Here is a 21,871-nt window from a genome sequence, read left to right on the forward strand (position 1 = left end):
TTTGTAGTTACTTACAATCTTTTTAATTCCTATTTCAATATCTGAATGCTTCATTTGTTGCCAATGCATTTTCGACATCTAAGAAGGAATGCCTATTATCAAATGCTAATGGAATGTACTGGCAGTGTTCAATTAGATGGGCTCAGAGGGCACGCACTGAATGCTATCTGGGGTGTGGATGGAGGAGATTTGTCACGGAAAATAAGTTATGCGCTGGTGATAGGATAAAGTTAGAAGTTAGGAAAAACGAAGACAATGTAATCGTAGTTCAGAAAATCTAGTGTGTTGCTGGAATATTTAACTGGAATGTTTAATTTATGTATGTTGTGGTAATATTTTGGTGTTGTTTATGCACAAGGACATATTTTTTTGGTTGGCACTTGTATTTTGGTATGTATGCCAACGTTTTATTTAAATGGATGAAGTATGGGTTTCTATATTAAACAATTTTGTTAATTCAGCTAACGACTAATGGAATCAGTTTACATAATGGTAAACCTTCATTTTCGGTCAGGTCTTGTTGAAACAATAAATGTTTCATATTGAAAAGTAAATTAGTTTCCAATAAATAGGATGAATTCGAGTGATTAAGTGGATTTAGAAAACAAAATGGAACAATACTTATAACCGATATTTTAATAGTTGATAAAATGAGAAATACTGGGTTAATGCAAGGTAAATACGTTTCACGCTCATTAATTGGTGTATATGGTTATGTTTAATTTCAATTTATTACTGTGTTGGTGAAAGAAATCATTAAATGGAGGTGGCGGTGGTGTAAAAAGAAAAAGAGTTCAGTACATAAATGCATTCTTTATTGAATATGACTACGTGTCTACCATGGTTGGTCTCGCAATAAATGAGGGCATGGTTGGTCTCGCAATACTATGTCATCCATTTCTGAGGCAATTAGCTCATGCAACAATTCATACAATGTTGCAGTTGTTCCTTTTATCAAGTATCATCCTTTTTTTTGTATCTGAAACTGTAAACTTCAAAGTCATTAGATAATGGACATGGAGTTTCACATTAGTTGTCATATCTGCTCTGTCTATACAAAATACATAACCCACTCAGTTATCAAAATAAAGTTAATATGGTCTGAATTTCTATACATTTTGAAAGACTTCCTTAAATACAACATTTGTCGTTGAAGACAATGGTTTTTTGTCAGAATCATGGATTAAAATTTTTAATCCCGATTTACTCTAAACCCTAGAAACTGCGACATATAATTGACCATGGCTAAATACTGGTTTTGGCAAATATAATCCAACCGAACACAAAGATTGTCCCTGTGATTTGTTAATTGTCATTGCATAAGATAACATTATTGGAAATTGCCTTCTGATTAGTTTAAATGGCCAAGGTGATTGAGATGGAGACATAGACATACGTGGAATGTAAACTTCGTTACCCTTTTTGTTTCCACTAAGAATCTTTGCTGCTATTACATGTTTTTGCAACCTTGTAATAATTAATCTGGTTCCGTTGCACAACCCCTCTGATTGATCCAAGTTTCTTAGCAACATTATAGGAGCTCCGATTTTGAGGGTTATTTGATGACTTGGTAAGCCTGATGTAGTTAATGAATTGAGGAATTCTGGAGTAAGAACATCATATTCATCGTTTATTGGATTATCTGTCTTATCAATTGTATCTGCACTTAGGTATTGTTGTTCTTCTCCTGCAAAATAGTCATTGTATTAGTTACTACATATATAATTAGTATTCAATATGTAACATATGTGACTAACAATATCCTAATAATTACCTGGAATTAAAGATAATATGTATTTGTTGATTTCTTCTACTATTTCTATTCTACTGGCCAGTATAGCTATGCTCTGCAGGAAATTATCATTTCTATAATTCTCCAATAGATCAGGATATGTGCTTAACACAATAGCTTCAATTGGATCGTTAAAATCAGAGATCAAAAATTCTGGAGGTATTTCGATATCCACAACACCATCATTGGGTTCGCACAAGTTACCATCACCTAGTTTTACAATCCAATTGGAGAATTGCTGAATTTCGCATGTTGAAGTGCTTTGTAAATCTGGTTGTAGAAGTCTCATGTTCTTTGTCAATGTCAAAACTTGACAATGCTGCCATAGGTATGAAGCATAGATTGTTGCATGTACAATGTCTGATCTAGTTCCTCTAGGAATGACAGGTAATATCTGTCTGAAATCACCTCCAAAAACTACTACCTTTCCTCCAAATACTAAATTTGGTTTCATTTTGTCTTTCATTATGTCATTTAAGGTCCTGTCTAGAGTTTCGAAACAAAATTTGTGTGCCATTAGTGCTTCATCCCAAATAATGAGGTCAGCTAATTTTAGTAGCTCAGCAGCTTCAGAACCCTGCTCTATGTTACAAATTGAGTTTTCCATGGTTGGAATTGGAATTCTGAACTTTGAATGTGATGTCCTTCCTCCTGGCAACAATAAAGATGCTATACCACTTGATGCAACAGTTAATACAATTTTTCTCTTAGATCTCAATGCTGAAGAAATAGTTCTCCACATGAAAGTCTTTCCTGTACCCCCATAGCCATAAAGAAAGAACATTCCTCCCACATTTTTAATAACAACTTCAGTAACTTTTTGAAATATGTCCTTTTGTTCCCCTACAATTGTAATTCAGATATTAATTATTCAAAACAAAAAATGTACTCATGAATTTTTAGTTAGGTTATACCTGTCATCCGATCATAATTTTGCTGAAATAGATTTGCTTCGGTGACAGAATTGTAGTCAAGTTCTGAGTACACCAATCTGTTCCCACATTGAGCTATAATAAAACCATCTGGATATGGCATTGTTGGGAATTGTTTTAGGCTTCTTCTATTAGTTTGTAGTATCTCTTCAATATGGAATAACGTCAAGTTTCGCAATATATGGACTGATAATTGTAGTTCTGCATTAAAATTCAGTTATTTAAGTATTCATTTTTGTTATTTCAGTAACTTATTTCTGTTATAAGTTTATAAATTTAAGTCAAACATACCTGGATTGCCAGCTTTTATTCTTTCCCTATATAATATGTCATCAGATAGCCATTTCCAAGTTTTTTCCCATAGATCTAGTGGTTTGTTGACACTATTGGACAATAGCATTGTCACGAAAAGTTTCCTTAGATAATTTCCACTGCCTCAATCTTTGGCTTCTTTGATTGCTTCTACATATTCCTTATCATCTGCCAAAAATCCCAAGGTTTCACATGCTTCTCTAAAGGTTGAATATAATATATTATCCACCGTTCTGATATCTTCATAACATAAAGGACCTTTGACAACAGTGAGCATCCTCCTTAGATAGTATAATTCACCTGTTGATGGTGGAACCCAAATAAGTCTTCCAATTGTGTTTCCTATTTTCCTGGGTTTCCAACATTTGTCTTTCTTGACATAGACAAATTTTGACACAATCTCTGGGTATGTCAAAGTTCTTGCCAATTCATACTTTTTATTACATTCCATCCAACTTGTAAACATTGATTCTGCTACAGTTGTTTTTCCTATGACTTCATCAATAAACTCGTCGTCTTTAAAGTACACTGATTGTTCTCCGGGAAGATGGAAAAATAAACGTTCAACAGCTGGATTCCTGCCATGAATAGGAAATGAAAATATTCTCCAACATGCCTCAGATGGTGATATGTATCTACAATCAAGATATTGTTTAATTTCATGTCCTGACTGTTGATGAAGATGAGTTGCATTGGTATTATTAACTATAGCCGCTGTAATTCTGTCATAACCCTTGTTGATGTATTTGAATAAGTACTTAATTGAAGTACTTTTGTTGCACCATTCAACATTGATATGACCTTCATATTTAAGTAACAATTTAGGATTATATGGAACCACAGATCGATTGTCTAAAGAAACATGATTCTTGACCACGCAGACTCCATTGTCTCTTCTTCGATATTGTGGAAATCCATCTTCTGAAATAGTTGTACTACTCTGAAATTTTTTAGGATAAAACCGTGAGCATTTACCATTCTTCATGCAAGGAAGGGATTTATTTACTACTCCACAGGGACCATGAATCATATGATCCTTCACACATTCATATAGTTTAGGATTTGCAATTGGGCACGGAATTTCAGCTGATATTACTTTATCAATATCATCAACGCTTGGATATTTGTCATTTTGGTGCAAAAAGAGAAGCAGATGAGCATGAGGTAGACCACGCTTTTGGAATTCAATAGTATACATGTCTGCATTGTAAATTCATTCCATTAGTATATGAACGAACAAAAAAAAATTTACATTATCAAATAATAGGAAAAAGGGAATATACATCCAATGACCCTGCCCAACAAATGATTCTTCGTAGTATCTTAATTAATACAGCATCCAAAATATCAAATTGTTGTTTTAAACAAACTTTAGCTTCACGTACCTTAAGGATTGGATTCTGTTGTGTGTTTCATTTTCAGTATCATAAATATATAGTTGGGCAAACTTAGGAATTTGTCCTGTAGGCGGGAGAAAACTACCTATTCTATGGCAAGCTTGGCCTTGGATCCTTAGATTGGGTGGACCATGACCATTGTTATAGCTGTTATCAACTTTGGCACCTGGTGATGTAAAAGCAAACATCATATTATATGTACGAATATGTTGTTGGAAATTTTTTCCTTCTTTGCTATTGGAATCAAACAATAATTGCTTCAAAACAGTAGGAGCATCCTTCAATAGAGGTAATTGCACTTTTCCATTTCCACAGCACAAATTAAACTTTGGAATTGCAGAATGTTTATGCTTGTCTATCCTTTCTTCATACCACATGCATGCTTTGCAATAGGGGCATGTATAAATTGGGTCACCTATATCTGCATAGCAACTGAATGTGTATCTCGATTTTAGTAAACATTTATAAAAAAACTAAATATAGTAAAGTCAAGATGTAATTAATAGTATCTTATCTTTCGTCAAATTGTATGGAATAGTCAGAGTCCGAAGTTGTATATGTTTTTTGCTTTATATGTTGATTTTTTCGCATTTTAACCATCTGTTCAACTGTGATAATTGAAAGCAGTCAGAATTAAACAATATATCCATTTGGTAGTAGATAAATTAATTAATACCTTGGCCATTGTCTAGATTGTCTGCATTAGTACTGAGTTGACTTATTTGTTCAGCCATATGAAAATGAGATGCAGTTAAGGAAGACTGTTGACTACTACTCTTATTCAATGAGCACTGATTATCTTTTTCCTGCTCTGAAAAAACAATCTCAAACCTAGGCAATAGATTTTGTCGATGAGAAGCATTACTATCTGGAACTGCATCTCTATTTTTATGACATTGTACTCTTCCAGAAGTGTTAAGTCTTCCTCCAGATAAAAATTGAGTTGTAACATCAGACAGTGGAGTACACAATGTTCTACCATGTTGGCTTTTAGAAAATATACCACACTCTTTAACACATTTCTTATTCATCATGTTTTCTTTCAAAATTATTTTTCGCTTCAATCTTGCTTGGGCACAAGCAATCTTCAATATTTTTTTATCAGCCTCCATTCCTGCGTTTTTAACATACAGCACAAGCACTTCAGAATTTATTTTACAAAATTGGATTCAAATCAAATAAATAATAAATACATATTCTACAATGTATAACTATAGTTTGGAAGAACAAAAAAACAAACCTCAAGGCTGTGTAGTTTAACTTTTTTATTTTCGTAGGCATTGGAGTAGTTTCATTATTTTTGTTGCTACTGCAAATTATCATCCCTTCATTGCAGACCACATAACTTAGATGTTTATGCTGTAGTTATTGCAATTAGTCAATTAAAATGGCGCCAAATAAAAAAAAGATAGGATTTTTTTGCACATAAATCTATTTCATATATTGTCGTGTCACTTTAATGAAATTATTATATGCAATGAGTGCTTCGTATTTTTCTCGTATTTAAAACTTAAACTAAATAATTAAAAGGTCAGAGTATTAATTACACTGACATTTCATTACCAACCGTCATTTGAAACGGTAATTTTTTTTTAAAGTTTAATATTTATGTCATGTCCTTCGAGTTCTTCACTTTCCATTGTCCAATCATTCTGCACTGCATTTCTCAAATCTATTCCAATGGCTTCATCTTCCCGGAAGGCTATGATGTACTGCCAACCATTTTGGGTTTCAATCTTTAATCCAACTAAGGTAAGTTTTTAATTTTTTTGGTTTAAAGTAAGTACCATCTGTTTCCAACCATTGATATGAGAAAGCAAATGCAAAAGGTCAGTATATGTTCGATTTATGCATAAGAGCCATTATAATATGCATTATGTGGACATAATATTACAAACTGGAACCCATTCTTTAGACTGTTTTTTTCCGATTTTATTATCTGTACAAATAAAATCGGACACTTGTAGTACATCCATAATTTTTCATTCCTTTACTTCATACATATTGCAGGAATACATTCAATTTGACCCTGCTTTCGCTGTTTACTGGTCAAAGGAAGTTAGACACAATCTAAACTACTTAGTGGACCCAAGAGGAAATAAGATAGTTATCCGCATAGGTCAAACTTCAGTGCTTGAAAACTTCTTTTGTGGAGGTTATGAAATAGCAAGTTTTTACAAGTTCAAAGAAAACTATTTTCTTGCAGTAAAATACTTAGGAAACAGAGTATTTGACTTAAGGATTTTTGACATTGACATGACTGAAATCCAATACCCTGCCCCAAAAAATCCGACAGATGTACACCCAGAAATCCCATTGCCCAGATTCTTCAACTGTTTCAATGTCAAATTATCCATACAACAGGTAACATTATCGATACATATAATTCATATGTAACTGGTTTATAATTATTTGAGTATAAACATAAAGATAATTTATTTATGGTACAGGAATCTATAACACTTGCTGATGCATTCTCACGATTTTGGGGTCCAACATTTGCGTCTGATAACTTTGAGATGATTGACCCAGTATGAAACATCCACCAAATTATCATTTCAAGAGGATTCTTGCATATGCGTTTTATTACAAAGGGAATTCCACAGTTTATTAAATACTATGATATAAAAAATGATCATGTACTGAGGCTAACTTACATGGGAGATAACAAATTCATAGTAAGGATATTTGATTTGGCTGGTGATGAAATCACTTACATCACCAAATCAACTGATGAATGCAGTACTACAATGGAAAGCAACGATGAAAATCCTTTTTACTTTTCAACAGAAAAAACATTGAGTGAAAACGATATCCGCTCATCATCACTGGTAAGTTTCATTCCTTCTGAAATGTATATGTTACATGAATTTAGAGAATTACTTAACATATTGTGAATTTCTTTTACAGTACTTGGATGCACAATTTGCTAATGTAGCCTTGGTAAAGAATCAAAAAATCTATAACCTCAGCAATGAAAATGGCGATTTATAGGAATGTAATATCAAATGGAGTAACAGATCGCGTATGGGATGCTACATTACTCAAGGATGGAACCAGTTCTGCATTGATAATGCACTTGAAGCTGGAAACAAAGTGATGTTCGGAGTTGACAAAAACCGTTCAAGCACAATTCATGTTTTAATCACTTAATGTAACTACGAATATTTATGACTTAAGTTTGATAATAGTTTACGGGCTTTTTTTTATTTGCTTTTTGGAAGACTATATGTTTCTGTATGTATGCAGATCTACTTAATCTAATTTCCTTTATTATCAATCATGTATACCTTTTGTTTGAATATTGGTAGCTATAATTTTATCAATCGCTCACTATATAATAATAAAAGATGGTTCATTCATATATTCGAGAATGAGTCTAACATCAAACAAAACACACAAAATACGAAAGACAATGTACTTGAACCCAACTTACAGAATATATATGGCTAAAAAAGTGCTTAACCATAACTGTTCCAAAGCACCCAAAATTATATACATCAAACATATACAAATCAGAACAACTTAATTTAAGTTTTCTCCTTTTTAATAAGCTTCTTCATCTTAGTGCTGGATAGTTGAGCAGAATCGATGTCCTGAGAAGATTCATTGCAATTTTCATTACATGGCAATAACCTCTTTCCTGGAGTTCCAATTACAACATAATCCGAGTCATTATCACCAGTTGCGCTCAAACTCATCTACAAAATTAAGAATACAAAATTGTAATGTCAAAATACTCTATAGTTTTAATTATGATTCAAGATAATTGAATAAGAATATACTATATTAGTATCAGTGTCTGCAGCCAAATTACAAATAGCTTTCCCACGTAATTCTGAAATCTACAAAACAAATAAAACCACATATCAATTTCTGTAATATATACTTAAAAATTGTGATTCAGATTAACAAAAAATCAAAATTGCATCTTAATATACTTACCATAACACTGGAACTCTCAGAAACCAAATCCATACTGCATTTATCAGTACCATCACCAATCTACATATACAAATAAAATAAAATTATTTTACATTTATATGTATTTCATATGGAAAGAAATACATAAATCATATCAAAATAATATTTACTTGAAGTGGAGGAATAAGACTTTTAACATGTGCCACTATTTCTGAAACATTTGAAACTTTAATGACAGATGCACACTTAGTTCTTGGTTGCGTTCGAACTTTAAAAGCAAAGGTACAACCTAGCATTACATCCAATGCATCAGGAAAGCAAAGGGGATCATCTTCACCAGCCTATTGTAATTAACAACAATGCAAAATATAAACAACACTGATAGCACAAAATATAAACGATGAAACTATAAAATTGTAGACCTCAATCATTTGTTTCTGCAAATCAGCAGCAGACAATCCAATAATGTTGCTACATTCTTGGTCCCATACAACAAAGTTAGCATAATTGTTTGAATCATCACAGACCTGGACCTGGAGCCTATACCTGGAAAGTACAGAAAAATTGAAATTAACAACTAACATACATCACAAAATGAAAAATACAATAAAACAATATACCAACTTGAAAACAGGTAATGCATTATCTCTATCACAATAAGTGCACTTGAAAGAAACTGCTTCATAAGTCCTTTTGCTGCAATTGTTGCAAACCAAATAATATCAGCCTTCATTATCTAAGTTAAACTTAACAGTCGTTGCAACAGTCACACATACAACTTCCTATATCAAAAGAAAAAATTTAAGTTAAAATACAATAAAAAGAACAAATGAAATAAAGTAATTCACAATACTTGCTTTCATACCTTCTTCATTAATGGGATTTCAGACAAACTTTTTACTAAACATTTATATACAAAACGTTCAGCATCAGTATATTGGGAAGACTGAGTCAATTGACTTGCACACTGACTCAATATCACTTCATCTGGATCAATTCTGCAAGTCAAATAAAACATACAAAATCAACTATAGTTTTTTTACTATATGTAAAATAACTCCACTACCAGACAAATAATTAACATGGCTTAATATTCGGATAACTTACTCCTTCATTTGTTTCTTAAAATCAACTATTTGAGGAAAATCACTTTCCATTATCAACTTTGTACCATTCCACGTATTAGAAACAGAAACTGGCCATTCACCTACATATGAAAACCAATGTTAGAAAAAATCAAAATCACAATCAACGAAGAAGAGGTTTCATAAAGATTTATACCTGTAGCTGGTTTGATTTTAGCTTGAGTAATGACAACCACAAGCTTTTCCGAATTAGGTAGCTCATTGTACCTCTGTATAAACTTCTTGCAATATTCATCCCACAATGTATAACAAATAGCAGCACCACTGCAAAAATACAAATTTTTCAGTTCAAATAAATCAAAATATTAACATAATATTACAGTACAATTATATTAATTTACCTGAGATCCACCAAAGTAAACACCACGTTTTTTGACTCCACACTTTTAAACTGAGGCTTAATTCTCACATTCTCAACGACACCAATCAAATCTCAATGACATAATATATAAAATACGGTTAGTATGAAAATCATACGAAATATTTAAAAAAAAAATAAAACAGTTATTATATTTGTCATACCTATAAGCAAGTCAGGAATAAAATTGCCACTAACAATATCTTTTATACTTTTAAAGCTGTAAGCTTTCATTGGAAGTTTAGCAATAACTTGCAACTTCACGGATGTAGCACCAATAAACAGTAACTTGTAAGGATGCTCACATACCCTATATTGCCCTTCATTTTTCAGTATCTTGAAATTGTGCATGATATATGTTTCTCCCTCAATCAACTTGCTATCCCATAAATCAAACTCTTCCCTGCGAACAATGCAATGTATTTTGTCCGCCTACAATAAATAATCAACAGAACAAATTAAAATACATAAGACATCCAAAAACTAACTCAAATGTTTAATGAATAAATACTTACATTTTCATCCATCAGAATCATCTCCAATTGAAGAGTAGAATCACGGGACTGAACATACCAATGATCAACAACTCTAACTCCCAACTTCAGAGTTTCCCTCTTATCATCAATATCTTTAATCATATCCAACTTCTTCGCCATTGCACTTCCTAAAAACACCATAAAATCAGTCAAACTTCCTGATGTAGCCTACGTAAAAATATAAACTGGAGTAAAAAAACTAACATCAGAAAAATAAAACTAAATAAAAAACAACAAAGAACTATATCAACCATTAAAGACAGAATAAAATTATCAAACTAATTAAAACCAAAACGAAAACAATGACCGGAAAAAAAATGGATATGCAAGAACAAAAATATAAACTGGAGTAAACTTAAACAAAAAAACACAATCTTAACACAGAGCACAGAAAATATAAACTTCTTTCCAAATATCATTCCATGATGAACATAAACACAGAAAAACCACAATCCAAACACAAAAATATAAACTGGAGTAAAGTTAAACAAAAAAACACAATTTGAACACAAAACACAAAAAACTTCTTCGATATTTATCACGTAAAGTTGCTTACAAATATCATTCTATCATTACCCATAAACATTGAACAAACAAAAAAAAAAGAAATACAGAGAAACAACAAAGCATCTTCATATTTATCACGTAAACTTCTGTCCAAGTACCATTCCATGATGAACAAAAACACTGCAACACAGAAAAAATACAGAAATACCTGGAGTAAGGCAAAGACAGTAAACGAAGAAAGAAATGGAAAACAACAAACAAAATATAAATACACAACTTCTTCCACATTTATCTGTAAAACTTCCTTCCACAGCAAGCTTCCGCATTCAAACCAAGGAGAAGGTCTGCAGTGGAAATGAAAGCTCGTCAAATCAGTCCCATATGCATTTAAAACTATGCAAAATTACGAAATAACCAAACCCAATTAAAGTACGGAGCAGAAAACAGGGACAAAATTGTAATTCCGTCTTCAGCTGCTCAAACCATTGATAAAGGGCACCAAAATGACGAAAAAACTATTTAATTGGACACGTGTCAGCGCATCAGATAGGAGTATTAGGGTAATATCCCTAGTAGTTTGTTTTCTTAGTTTTAAAGTAGATTTGGTTAAAGTTAGAGAATGTATATAACTTATGCTCTTAAGTAAAGAAGCACGGTGAAAAAACAAAAAAACAAAAAAGGTTTTCACATTAGCTTTTATTAAAGAGGAACAAAAGAGAAGTGATCTGAGAAAGATGAACCAAATAGGAAGTTATGAATGTAATGATTAAGCACAATTATTAGAAAAGCAAAGTGGGAGAAGCTTCAGTGGAAGACTCCCAAAACTTGCGTGGATTTATATTTCTTCATTGTTTGCTTTCCACTTTCACATCAATTTCATAATAGTCTTCCTTCTCTATCAACAAGTTATGCTTTCGCTAATGCCTTCTAACGACATCGTCCAATACACCTCTTCTTCATCACATGCAATTAACACATACGACGTATTTGTGAGCTTCCGTGGTGAAGACACACGCAACAACTTCACTGGTTTTCTCTTTCAAGCTCTCCGTAGAAAAGGCATCGATGCCTTCAAAGATGATGAAGATCTCAGAAAAGGTGAATCCATAGCACCTGAGTTGCTGCAAGCCATTCAAGGCTCTCGAGTTTTCATTGTTGTGTTCTCAAAGAACTATGCTTCCTCCACTTGGTGCTTACGAGAACTTGCAGAGATACTTAACTGCGTTGAAACTTCAGCAAGACGTGTTATACCTATATTTTATGATGTTGATCCTTCGACGGTGCGGAAACAGAGTGGATGTTATGAGAAAGCATTTGCAGAACACGAAAAGAGATTCAGAGAAGATAAGGTGAAGATGGAGGAAGTTGAGAGATGGAGAAAGGCTCTCACAGAAATGGCCAATCTCTCTGGTTGGGATGTCCGAAATAAGTGAGTAATCCTCTCTCTCATTTCAAGATTGATCACAATTATATATCGATTATGCAGTGAGTTATGTACCTCTGAATTTATTTGACTCCTGTTGTTTACGGAAATTTATTATCCCTTTCCGAACTAGAGTTGAGAGATGCTAGGAATTTTGGAAAAGTAGAAGAGTAATATTAGTAACCTAAAGATGATAGAAGGTATAATTTGATTTGATGACAAATGTAGCTTTATTGATATTTGGAAGTGCTTAACAAAAACAAAACTGCACTGGCCTATATATACCGTATCCTGCATCTTTCCAGTTATTATGCTTATAGACTGATCACAAATGTATCCTACATATGGTAATCATCATTTATGTTATGTCATTATCTAAAAACAGAGGTTTAGGAGGAAACATGCTAATTGAGTCCAAATGTATACTAGTTTAATGAAAATAATAATTTGAAAGTTAAAATTTTTGACGTTATTATTTTTTTCCTAAAAATGTATATAGTCCTTTTTTTTTGTTCTGTTGCATGATGTTTTGCCCCCATTTCATTTAAAATTTCAGGCCACAATATGAACAGATTGAAGAAATTGTTCAAAACATAATAAATATTTTGGGACCAAAAATTTCAAATCTCCCAAGGGATGATCTGGTTGGGATGGAAGCTCGTGTCGAAGAATTGTTAAGACTTCTTTGTTTGGGGTCAGTTACTGATGTTCGAGTTGTTGGAATTAGTGGGATGGGTGGTATAGGAAAGACAACTCTTGGTCGCGCTTTATACGAAAGAATATGTCATCAATATGATTATCATTGTTTTATTGATGACGTAAGCAAAATATATCAAGATTCTAGTTCATTAGGTCTACAAAAGCAGTTAATTTCTCAGTCTCTAAATGAGAAAAATCTAGAGATTTCAAATGCTTTTGAGGGAACATGTTTGGTGTGGTCCAGGCTCCGCAATGCTAGGGCACTTGTAGTTTTTGACAATGTTAATGAAGTTGAACAACTGAGGATGTTTACAGGGAATAGAGACACTTTGTTGCGTGATTGCTTAGGTGGTGGGAGCAGAATCATCGTAGTTTCCAGGGATGAACATATATTGAAGACACATGGAGTGGATGATGTTTATCGAGTCCAACCATTGAATGAGGGGCATGCCTTGCAATTGTTTGGTAAATATGCTTTCAAAGATAATCATACTTTGTGGTATTATGAAATGTTGGCAGATGATGTACTATCACATGCTCAAGGTCATCCCTTGGCAATTAAAGTAATTGGATCATCTTTGTTTGGTCGAAATATGTCACAATGGAAAAGTGTATTGGCTAAATTAAAAGAAAACAAAAGTAAAAATATTATGGATGTTTTGCGTATAAGTTTTGATCAGTTAGATGAAAAAGAGAAAGAAGCATTTTTGGATATTGCCTGCTTCTACAATGATTATGACGAAATAGAAGTGAAGGAAATTCTAAATTTCCGTGGATTTCATCCCGAAGATAGCATACAAGTTCTTTTTGATAAATCACTCATAACCAAAAAAGATGGACGGATTTATATGCATGGGTTACTAGTGGATTTGGGCAGGTGTATTGTTCGAGAAAAATCACCTAAGGAGCCTCTAAAGTGGAGTAGGTTGTGGACACACGAAGATCTCCATAATGCTATGTTGAAGAATGAGGTATTTAACATATTGATTATAAAATCTTATATTGGAATTATTTTAGAATTTGTAAATAATTCAAAACCTACATCTAATAATGTGCGATGTTACAGGCAACTGAAAACCTTGAAGCAATAGTTGTTACAACTGATTCATTCTGGATACATGAAACAAGGGCAGATGGTTTATCAAAAATTAAACACCTTAAACTGCTTGTAATTAAGGATGTGCGCTTTTCAGGAAGTCTAAGTCATCTTTCGAATGAACTAGGATACCTTATTTGGAAGAGCTATCCGTTTGAATGTTTGCCTCAAAGTTTTGAGCCACACAAACTAGTTGAGTTAAACCTGAGTTCGAGCAGTATTCAACGCTTGTGGAAGGGCACAAAGGTAATGCAAATGAATTTTTTTTTTAGCTTTCTAAAAAATAAACAATATAATTTACAAACTATCTATTTTTAATTCCTTTTTTCATTATTAATTTTTGTTTTTTTCCATTTCTCATAGTTGCTACCCAATTTGAAGTTTTTGGATCTCTCGTTCTCCAAAAAACTGGTTGAGATGCCGGATGTTGCAGAGGCCTTAAATTTGGAAGGGATAAATCTTCACGGATGCATACAACTTCGAAATATCAATCCATCAATTGGTCTTTTGAGAAAGCTTGTTTTTCTATTTTTGGTGGACTGCAAAAGCCTAGTAAGCTTACCCAATACTATATTGGGCTTGAGTTCTCTCAAATATCTGAATGTCTCTGGCTGTACAAAACTTTATAAAAATGTGTTGCTAGATGAAGCAAGGAACAGAGAGCATTTGAAGAAGCTTCGTTTACTTGAATCTCCTATTCAATTCCAGTCAACATTGTCTCTCCTAAAAAATATGTTTCTGTGGCCTTTAGATTTGTTGTATCCGAAAGCACAGAGAGACTCGATCAGCTGTTTGTTGCCCTCCTCTCCCACTCTCCCTTGTTTGCGTCTCCTTAATCTAAGTTTCTGTAACTTAGTTCAAATCCCTGACGCCATTGCAGAGTTACGGTGCTTAGAAAAGTTAAATTTAAAGGGAAACAATTTTGTTTCGTTGCCTAACCTCAAAGACCTTTCCAGACTGTATTATTTAGACTTACAGCATTGCAAGCAATTCAAATACTTGCCTGACCTCCCTTCACGAACTCACTTACCCTCAAAATTTTACATGCGGCCATTCCTACGTTTAAAAGTTCGGTCGGATTCACTATTTGGTTGGCTGAACGACCATCATGATGAGGCAGGATTAATCATTTTCAACTGCCCAGAATTAGTTGAGAGGGAACGGTGCATTAGCATGAGTGTTTCATGGATGATGCAAATTTTTCAGGTCTGGATGCTCTTTCCTTCCTCCTTTATTTCTTAAAATTTCTTTTTGTTGTCCACAGAACTACTAACGCATAACTCTGTGGTGGTGGTACAAGGCGACCCAGCAATGCAAATGTCTTGATGCATCCATTCTATTAGCTACAAATATTCAAAGTATTATTCCTGAAAGTGAAATACCGAGGTGGTTCAACAATCAGTTTGTGAGCATGGACAATTCAATAATCATTGATCCATCTCCCGTTACGCATGACAATAATTGGATTGGTGTTGTGTGCTGTGCAATATTTCGTCTAGGCAATGAGTATGATGTGCGTTTTCCAAAACCAACATATCTTCAATTTCCACGCATTCCAAAATTTCCCGTGGATTTGAGAAAAGATCCAGTCATTGACCAGTCAGATCACATGAAGCTATTTTATTTCCGTCGGCAAGATTTCACTCGACCATGTTGGGTCGGATTTGATACTCGTAAATTTATTAGTTTGAAATTGAGGATGGAGGACATACAAATATTTCATCACGACAGACTTGGTTACCAGAAATTTGTTACGGTGGATGTGAAAAAATATGGGTATCGATGGGTATATGAGGAAGATCAACAACCAAACTTTACATTGATGTATGGCAAAAATTTGACTGATCTGAAGCGCAAGTTTTCAGTAATTGAAGAAAACAGGTAGCTACCGTATTTAAGCCTTTATTCGACGTGGAAGCATGATTTGCTACCATCAAACCACACAGAGATGAACAGTAGAAGCACCGCATTCAAATTCCCCTTGACTTCTCTCATAGGCACTCTACTTCTCTCTTCTCAAGATATAGTATTGTTATTGTAAAATCCACTTCTTATTGTCCAATTCATTCCTCCGTATTATAATTTCTTTTAGTTTGTCTTCACATGAACTTCAGGTACTTAATGTTCTGACAGATTTTAATTGTGACTCACGGAGGTACTTTAATATTACTGTCTCACATGAACTCCCATATGCAAGTTAACATTAAATAAACAGCTTCAAACACTGATAATGTCATATTTAAATCAGAGGAAACAATCGAGGATGAAAAAAGACTTTGTTTTTCTATGAAGTCGTTATTTGTTTGCTTCTTTCGTGTTTTATGAATGCATTTCACATTTTGATCCAGAAAGCTATTCTCCTGAAGTAGCATGCCACGAAGCTACTAACTTCATTGTTTGATTCGTACAGGATAGAACAACCTACGGGTTAGACTCTTGTTCGCATTGCACATTTAGTTCATAAAGATCAAGCATATAAAGGATTATATATATTTACCCCTGATATTCGAAGGTGACCCACCGATACATATATCTTACATCAACTACATTTGGTCCAGATGTTGAATGTATTATCCCTGGAAGTGAAATACCGAGTTGTGATAGCTCCCTATTATACATAACATTTTTCAGAAATAAAAGCACTTATTATTGGACATTGCCTTCGATTTTGCCTTGGAGGCGAAGGTGCTTGAAGCTAGTTCGTCTATGGACCAGTGGGCCTATTCAAAATTCCATTTCATCAATGAACTACAATGGGAAAAAGAAACCAAATCCCGATAATTACTAATGGATATATCCTAATATTGAATGAAGTTCCTTCTTTAGATAATATTTACTACTTGTATTTCTTAATATGACTACTTGTATACATTGAGATGATACATGCCTCTCGAAAGCATCACAAGTTTTGCAACAACCATCCCTGTGTTCAGTCACAAACATGGAAAACCCACCATGCCACCAACAGAAAAAATTACCATCCCTTTCTATTACATATATACAGATCCAACCAACCACCATTTATCAGCTTACGCAAACAACCTTATCAAAACAAAAATGGTAATACAACAAATAAGAATGTAGTCAGTTGTCAATAATCTTATAGTGAAATTATTGAATTTTTTATTGGAGACAAGGGTAAGTTTCGGTAACAAGTACAATATTTGTAAACCAAAACCCTGTACATACCTAAACATTTCATGAAAGAATTGTTATAGCATCACTATGATATGAAACTCCATATACTAATTTATGGAACAATGACCTTTAAGACAATGATAAGGGACACATGGCCCTGAGAATCAACATAAACCTCTGTCAGCAACATATTTCTACCCCAACCACAATATTTCCTCTCTGCATGTAATCAGTGCCATGCTGAAGCTGAAATCAAATTTCTGTCCTTCCATCCCAACAACATGGCCCCATCCTTCTCCACAAGATTATAATGTTCTGAGTAGCACCTAAGCAGGCTCCTTATGACAGAATTAACGTATGAACTCAAAGGATATTGAGAAAAGCCAGCCATTGTGAACCTAGACTTCCACTTGCCTAACAGTTCATGTCTCTCTACCCTTTCCTTCCCTTCACAAGCAACAATATTGACAATATCCCGTGCCAGACAATGTTGTTCTACATTAATCCGATCCTTGCTCTTTCTTGCAAGAGACACATCAATGGACTCAAAAATTGCCAAGTAGTAATCCAAGGTTTCTATAAACCTGTTGAAGAAAGGAGTGGTATTAGTGTTTGACTCTTGCTCAATCAACGTAGTTACCTTGGGAGAAAGTGATTTCACCAATCTCAAAAGTCCATCCCTTGGATTACTCATGTCGACACTCTCATCAGCCGTGTGATGGAGTTGCAAAGGGAAATTCACAGCCAAAGCCTCACCAGGTCTAATGTCAAGCATGTCTTTTGTCACATATGGAGCTAAAACAGGCACACTGTGGAACTCAACTGGGATGTTAAATGTCTGAGATATTTCAGCCAACCTTTTTCCAACGGCTTCTAATCCATCACCACGGACATATTTAGAAAGGGGGTCATCAATCCCTGTGATCCGCACATGGGGAGCTCCACCAGGTCTTGCAGCAAGAGCTTGAAGAAGTGTCATCCATTGAATTCCTTGACCAATCTGAAAGTCTATGATATGAATGTGGTCCTCATCTCTACAAGCTTCAGCAATGGCGCCATTGGCAGCCATGTAACCAAATTTTAAGTAGGGACATATTTCATACAGTAGCTGAATGTAAGAGAGCAAGTCTTTTCCTTCAGGTTCTCTGCATCTGAGTGCACGGTAGATGTTATTCCCCGATGCCTCCTTCCTTGCAACAAGCCCTTCCACCAAATAAGCACCGAGGCGCTGGATTGGCTCCCCAGTTATAGACACAACACTTCTAGCCTTCTCTATCAATTGATCAAAATCTTTCATCTTGTTTTCAGACAAGGCTTTGGCTGACACAATCAGCAATTCTTTCAAATGGGTTGATGGAAATCCTTGTAGTGATACTTCCTCAGTTGATTTGTGACGCTTACCCACTCGTGCAACATCATTTGGCTGACCCTCATGGCTCCAGGACCTATTTCTCTGCCCAGATGTTGTAGGCCTTCTGCTAACACCAAAAGACGAAGTGCTTGATGTGGTGACTTGATCATCACCATCAGGTGCCATCAAAGCAGTTTCTAATTCCAGCAATGCATATCTGGTTTCATGGTCATAACTTATATCCTGTGGAAAAAAGCATCTAGTAGATAGTTGCAAAGGGTTTACACCAGAGTGAATTTCCCCAGCGGTGTGCTGTTCCTGGCCGTCACTTAGTGCAGAAGAAAGGGTATCAGAATCAAAATGGGTAGAAAGAGCCGAATTAGGAGAGTGTTCTGTGTCGTGTTTCAAGGATCCAATCAACCTGTTGGGTATTGCTGAAATATGAGTATAAGATGATGTGCAAGGGATTCCTGCAGAACTAGTCACACCGACACTTGAAAACTCATTCAAGTCCATACTATGACAAAGCAATCAGCTAAAAGCAGCTTCCTTGGCAAACTTCTGCTCCAGACTAGTATACCAACACTTACAATAATAACAGATAAACCTTGTAAAACAGAGCAGCAATCTATCAATACACGCATAAACACAATAAAAATTATTTTTGCCGCAACAATCATCTACTAGCCTAACAAGTGGAGGACTGAAGAAACAATACACATACATACAAGAATTGGATCAACCTGTACACACTGAAAAATATAAAAGCTGATTGGAATATGTTAAGATATAATTCTGGTATTTTGTTATTGAATTCATCGCTTCTCTTTATTTTTTAAAAATGAGCTCCAAATCTAATTACATATAACAAAAACAATTTATGAAGTGAGTTTTGTAACTATCTACATATTATAGCTTATTATATCTCTAGTCTATTAAATGAGTGCAAACTAATTTTGTAAAATTCATTTAAGCATAAAGAATCTTCATGTGATCGATGTTCCCTGCTATTCTCTATTTTCTTGTTCGACATGTTATTTTTTCGGAACATGTTAGGCATGAGGGGACACGTTAGATATCTCAAATCAAGAAAAAATATGGTCATGTACTGATTTAGTGACCAAGAGAAAGACTTACAAATCACGAACATAGAAAAACTCAAGTAGTAAGAGAAAGCTTATAATAGCATCAATAGTAACAACAGCAACAATACCATGTAAGTCACAATTCCTCATTGCAGTCCCAATCGTTACTTTGCAACCAGGAAAGCCACTACCACTAAGCCACGTAACCAAAACTTAAACCTTATTATTTCCTGTTGATGTTATTGTGCAGTTGCCCCACTTCCCGATGCTGAGTTCATGGAAGCTCCATATACATTTGTTCATACCATACCAATAAATCCAGAAAAATTCCTAGAAACCCAGAAAAAGAATCTTCGTCTTAATTCAAAGTCCACTAATCCACCCCGCCCAAACCATTTCATTGGAACAAAAACGTTAGTAGTAAGTATCGTACGATTCACGATACGAATCGTACGATACGATACGATTCAGGTCCCTGGCGATACGAATCGTGAGTTGTATCGTTTTTACTCCCGTATCGTACTTGTATCGTACGATACGAGTCCGAATCATGTGAATCATGATTCGATTCACGATACGAATTTACCCCAATTTGAAAACCTAGTTTTTCCCTCTACAGATTTACCCCCAAATTGAAACCCTAATTTTTCCCCCCTTTATTTTCCGCACATTGAAACTTATTAATGTTACTTATTAAGGTTAGTGTGCTCGAAAACACTTATTTTTTGGATGGCTATAATGCATAATTTGTTTAGTAGCATATAACTATAGTTGAAAGAATTTTATGCAGCAACCACATTGTTTTTTGAAGGCCATGTTGCTGAAATTGTGAAACTCTGTGGTAGATACACATAGATACAACTACTTTATTTTTGATTATGAGATTGTTTTGTTATTAATTTTCTCTTTACATATTTATCTATCTTATATATTTAAGTATAAACTGCATTCTTTTAATGTTTATAAAATGTTTATGAATCGTACGATTCACGATACGATACGATTCACGATTCAAAATTTAAGCTCTCCGATACACGATACGATTCACGATTCAACTACCATGCGTTAAACCAAATCAAAAATCGAAACCTTCAACTCAACCAAAATTTGCAGCTTTCAGCGTCAGAAATGATGTTACACCATTCTTCTCGATCAAACAACAACATGCAAAATTCTATTTCTTAATTCAAAAAGCTAAGACCCTCAAATCACCAATGATTAAGAATCATTCAGGTATGCAAGCAAACACATAACATAGAAAAAGAAGCATAAACTGCACAAACAAAAACACGGTGACTAAGAAAACCAAATTGTCTAGGAAAGTGAAAAACGTTGGTGTAAGCACTTAGCATACCTTGAAGACCATTAATATTCAACGTGTACCATTAGAAAAGACTTCGGTTCAATCCACGTGCAGAGCTAAACTATGCTGAATTCGCCTCAGTTGATGACACGTAATGATATGGTTTCTGATGAGGGATTATGGTTTTGAAGGAAAACGAAGGCACCATGGAGAAGGAGTTTTTTGAATAACCGCAAATTGAGACCGGGAGTGTTCAAACGGGGTATTTATAATATAGGGGAAGGAAAAGCAGGAGAAAAAGGTCTTGGAAATTTGACGGCGGAGAAACGGTAACGGAGGGAAATATTCGTTAGAATTTTTGTGGTTTTGTAACGGACGTTGAGTGGTTTGGGGTTGACTGAAGCGTTGAAAACACCGACCAGAGCACACGTTGGGAACTTGGATTTCGAACATTCCTGTCAGCAGCGTAGTTAGCTGTCTTTAGCTTTCTTATGTTTCGGTGAGAATCTCTCCGACTGAATTGGGATAAAATATGATTAGTTCAATATTCATAAGGAGATAGATGAATTTGAAATTCTCCTTTATAGAAACAATAAAATTTCCTTGGTGGAATATATTCCTTACTATTTTCTCTCCTTTTATTAATAGGTTTATGATTATATTTCCTAAATTTTGACATAAAACTTAATTTATCTATGTATCATACTTTAATATATTTTACTTATTAAATTTTAAAAATAAATAAATATAATCTTTTAATTTAAAAATATTAATTTCTTTTTACGTGTTAAATGGTTAATATTTATGTTCCTGCAGAAACAAATAAGAGATGTTAGTGGACACGAATAATGTATTATCTTAATCCTTGATCCC

At 34.2% G+C, this 21,871-nt stretch overlaps 3 protein-coding genes, 1 long non-coding RNA gene and 1 pseudogene across 6 annotated transcripts; 1 reads left to right on the top strand and 4 right to left on the bottom strand.

Moving 5' to 3' along the window:
* Positions 1–1,109: 1,109 nt before the first annotated feature.
* On the bottom strand, positions 1,110–5,545 carry LOC146881677 (ATP-dependent DNA helicase RRM3-like; annotated as a pseudogene).
* A 2,380-nt stretch (positions 5,546–7,925) lies between these two features.
* LOC146881678 (uncharacterized) lies at positions 7,926–8,889 on the bottom strand. Its single transcript, XM_085668680.1, has 4 exons — positions 8,528–8,889; positions 8,379–8,438; positions 8,219–8,278; positions 7,926–8,134 (listed from the first exon to the last, which is right to left on the bottom strand). Exons 1-4 carry the CDS (start codon positions 8,651–8,653, stop codon positions 7,964–7,966), a joined length of 417 nt encoding a protein of 138 aa, XP_085524806.1. The 5' UTR covers positions 8,654–8,889; the 3' UTR covers positions 7,926–7,963.
* Positions 8,890–9,083: 194 nt separating this feature from the next.
* Positions 9,084–9,575, bottom strand: LOC146881679 (uncharacterized). The gene is made up of 3 exons (XR_014986485.1): positions 9,465–9,575; positions 9,223–9,355; positions 9,084–9,139 (listed from the first exon to the last, which is right to left on the bottom strand). It is a non-coding gene; the product is annotated as an uncharacterized LOC146881679 (long non-coding RNA).
* A 2,093-nt stretch (positions 9,576–11,668) lies between these two features.
* LOC114169934 (disease resistance protein Roq1-like) lies at positions 11,669–16,212 on the top strand. Its single transcript, XM_085668844.1, has 5 exons — positions 11,669–12,332; positions 12,883–13,996; positions 14,092–14,367; positions 14,485–15,327; positions 15,422–16,212. The coding sequence occupies exons 1-5, from the start codon at positions 11,812–11,814 to the stop codon at positions 16,004–16,006; spliced, it is 3,339 nt and encodes a 1,112-aa protein (XP_085524970.1). The 5' UTR covers positions 11,669–11,811; the 3' UTR covers positions 16,007–16,212.
* Positions 16,213–17,221: 1,009 nt separating this feature from the next.
* On the bottom strand, positions 17,222–21,245 carry LOC114169989 (chitin-inducible gibberellin-responsive protein 1-like). Of its 3 annotated transcripts, none has more exons than XM_028055419.2 (2): positions 21,050–21,245; positions 17,222–19,217 (listed from the first exon to the last, which is right to left on the bottom strand). In XM_028055419.2, the coding sequence occupies exon 2, from the start codon at positions 19,124–19,126 to the stop codon at positions 17,489–17,491; it is 1,638 nt and encodes a 545-aa protein (XP_027911220.1). In that variant the 5' UTR covers positions 19,127–19,217; positions 21,050–21,245; the 3' UTR covers positions 17,222–17,488. The 3 variants fall into 3 exon arrangements, with proteins under 3 accessions (XP_027911220.1, XP_085524973.1, XP_085524972.1); XM_085668847.1 differs by having other exon boundaries at positions 17,222–20,025; XM_085668846.1 differs by lacking the exon at positions 21,050–21,245 and adding an exon at positions 19,824–20,623.
* Between the last annotated feature and the right edge of the window lie 626 nt (positions 21,246–21,871).

This window comes from Vigna unguiculata, chromosome 11 (assembly GCF_037176805.1).
Source record: "Vigna unguiculata cultivar grain cowpea cultivar isolate G323 ecotype 2 chromosome 11, ASM3717680v1, whole genome shotgun sequence".
NCBI classification, from domain to species: Eukaryota; Viridiplantae; Streptophyta; class Magnoliopsida; order Fabales; family Fabaceae; genus Vigna; species Vigna unguiculata.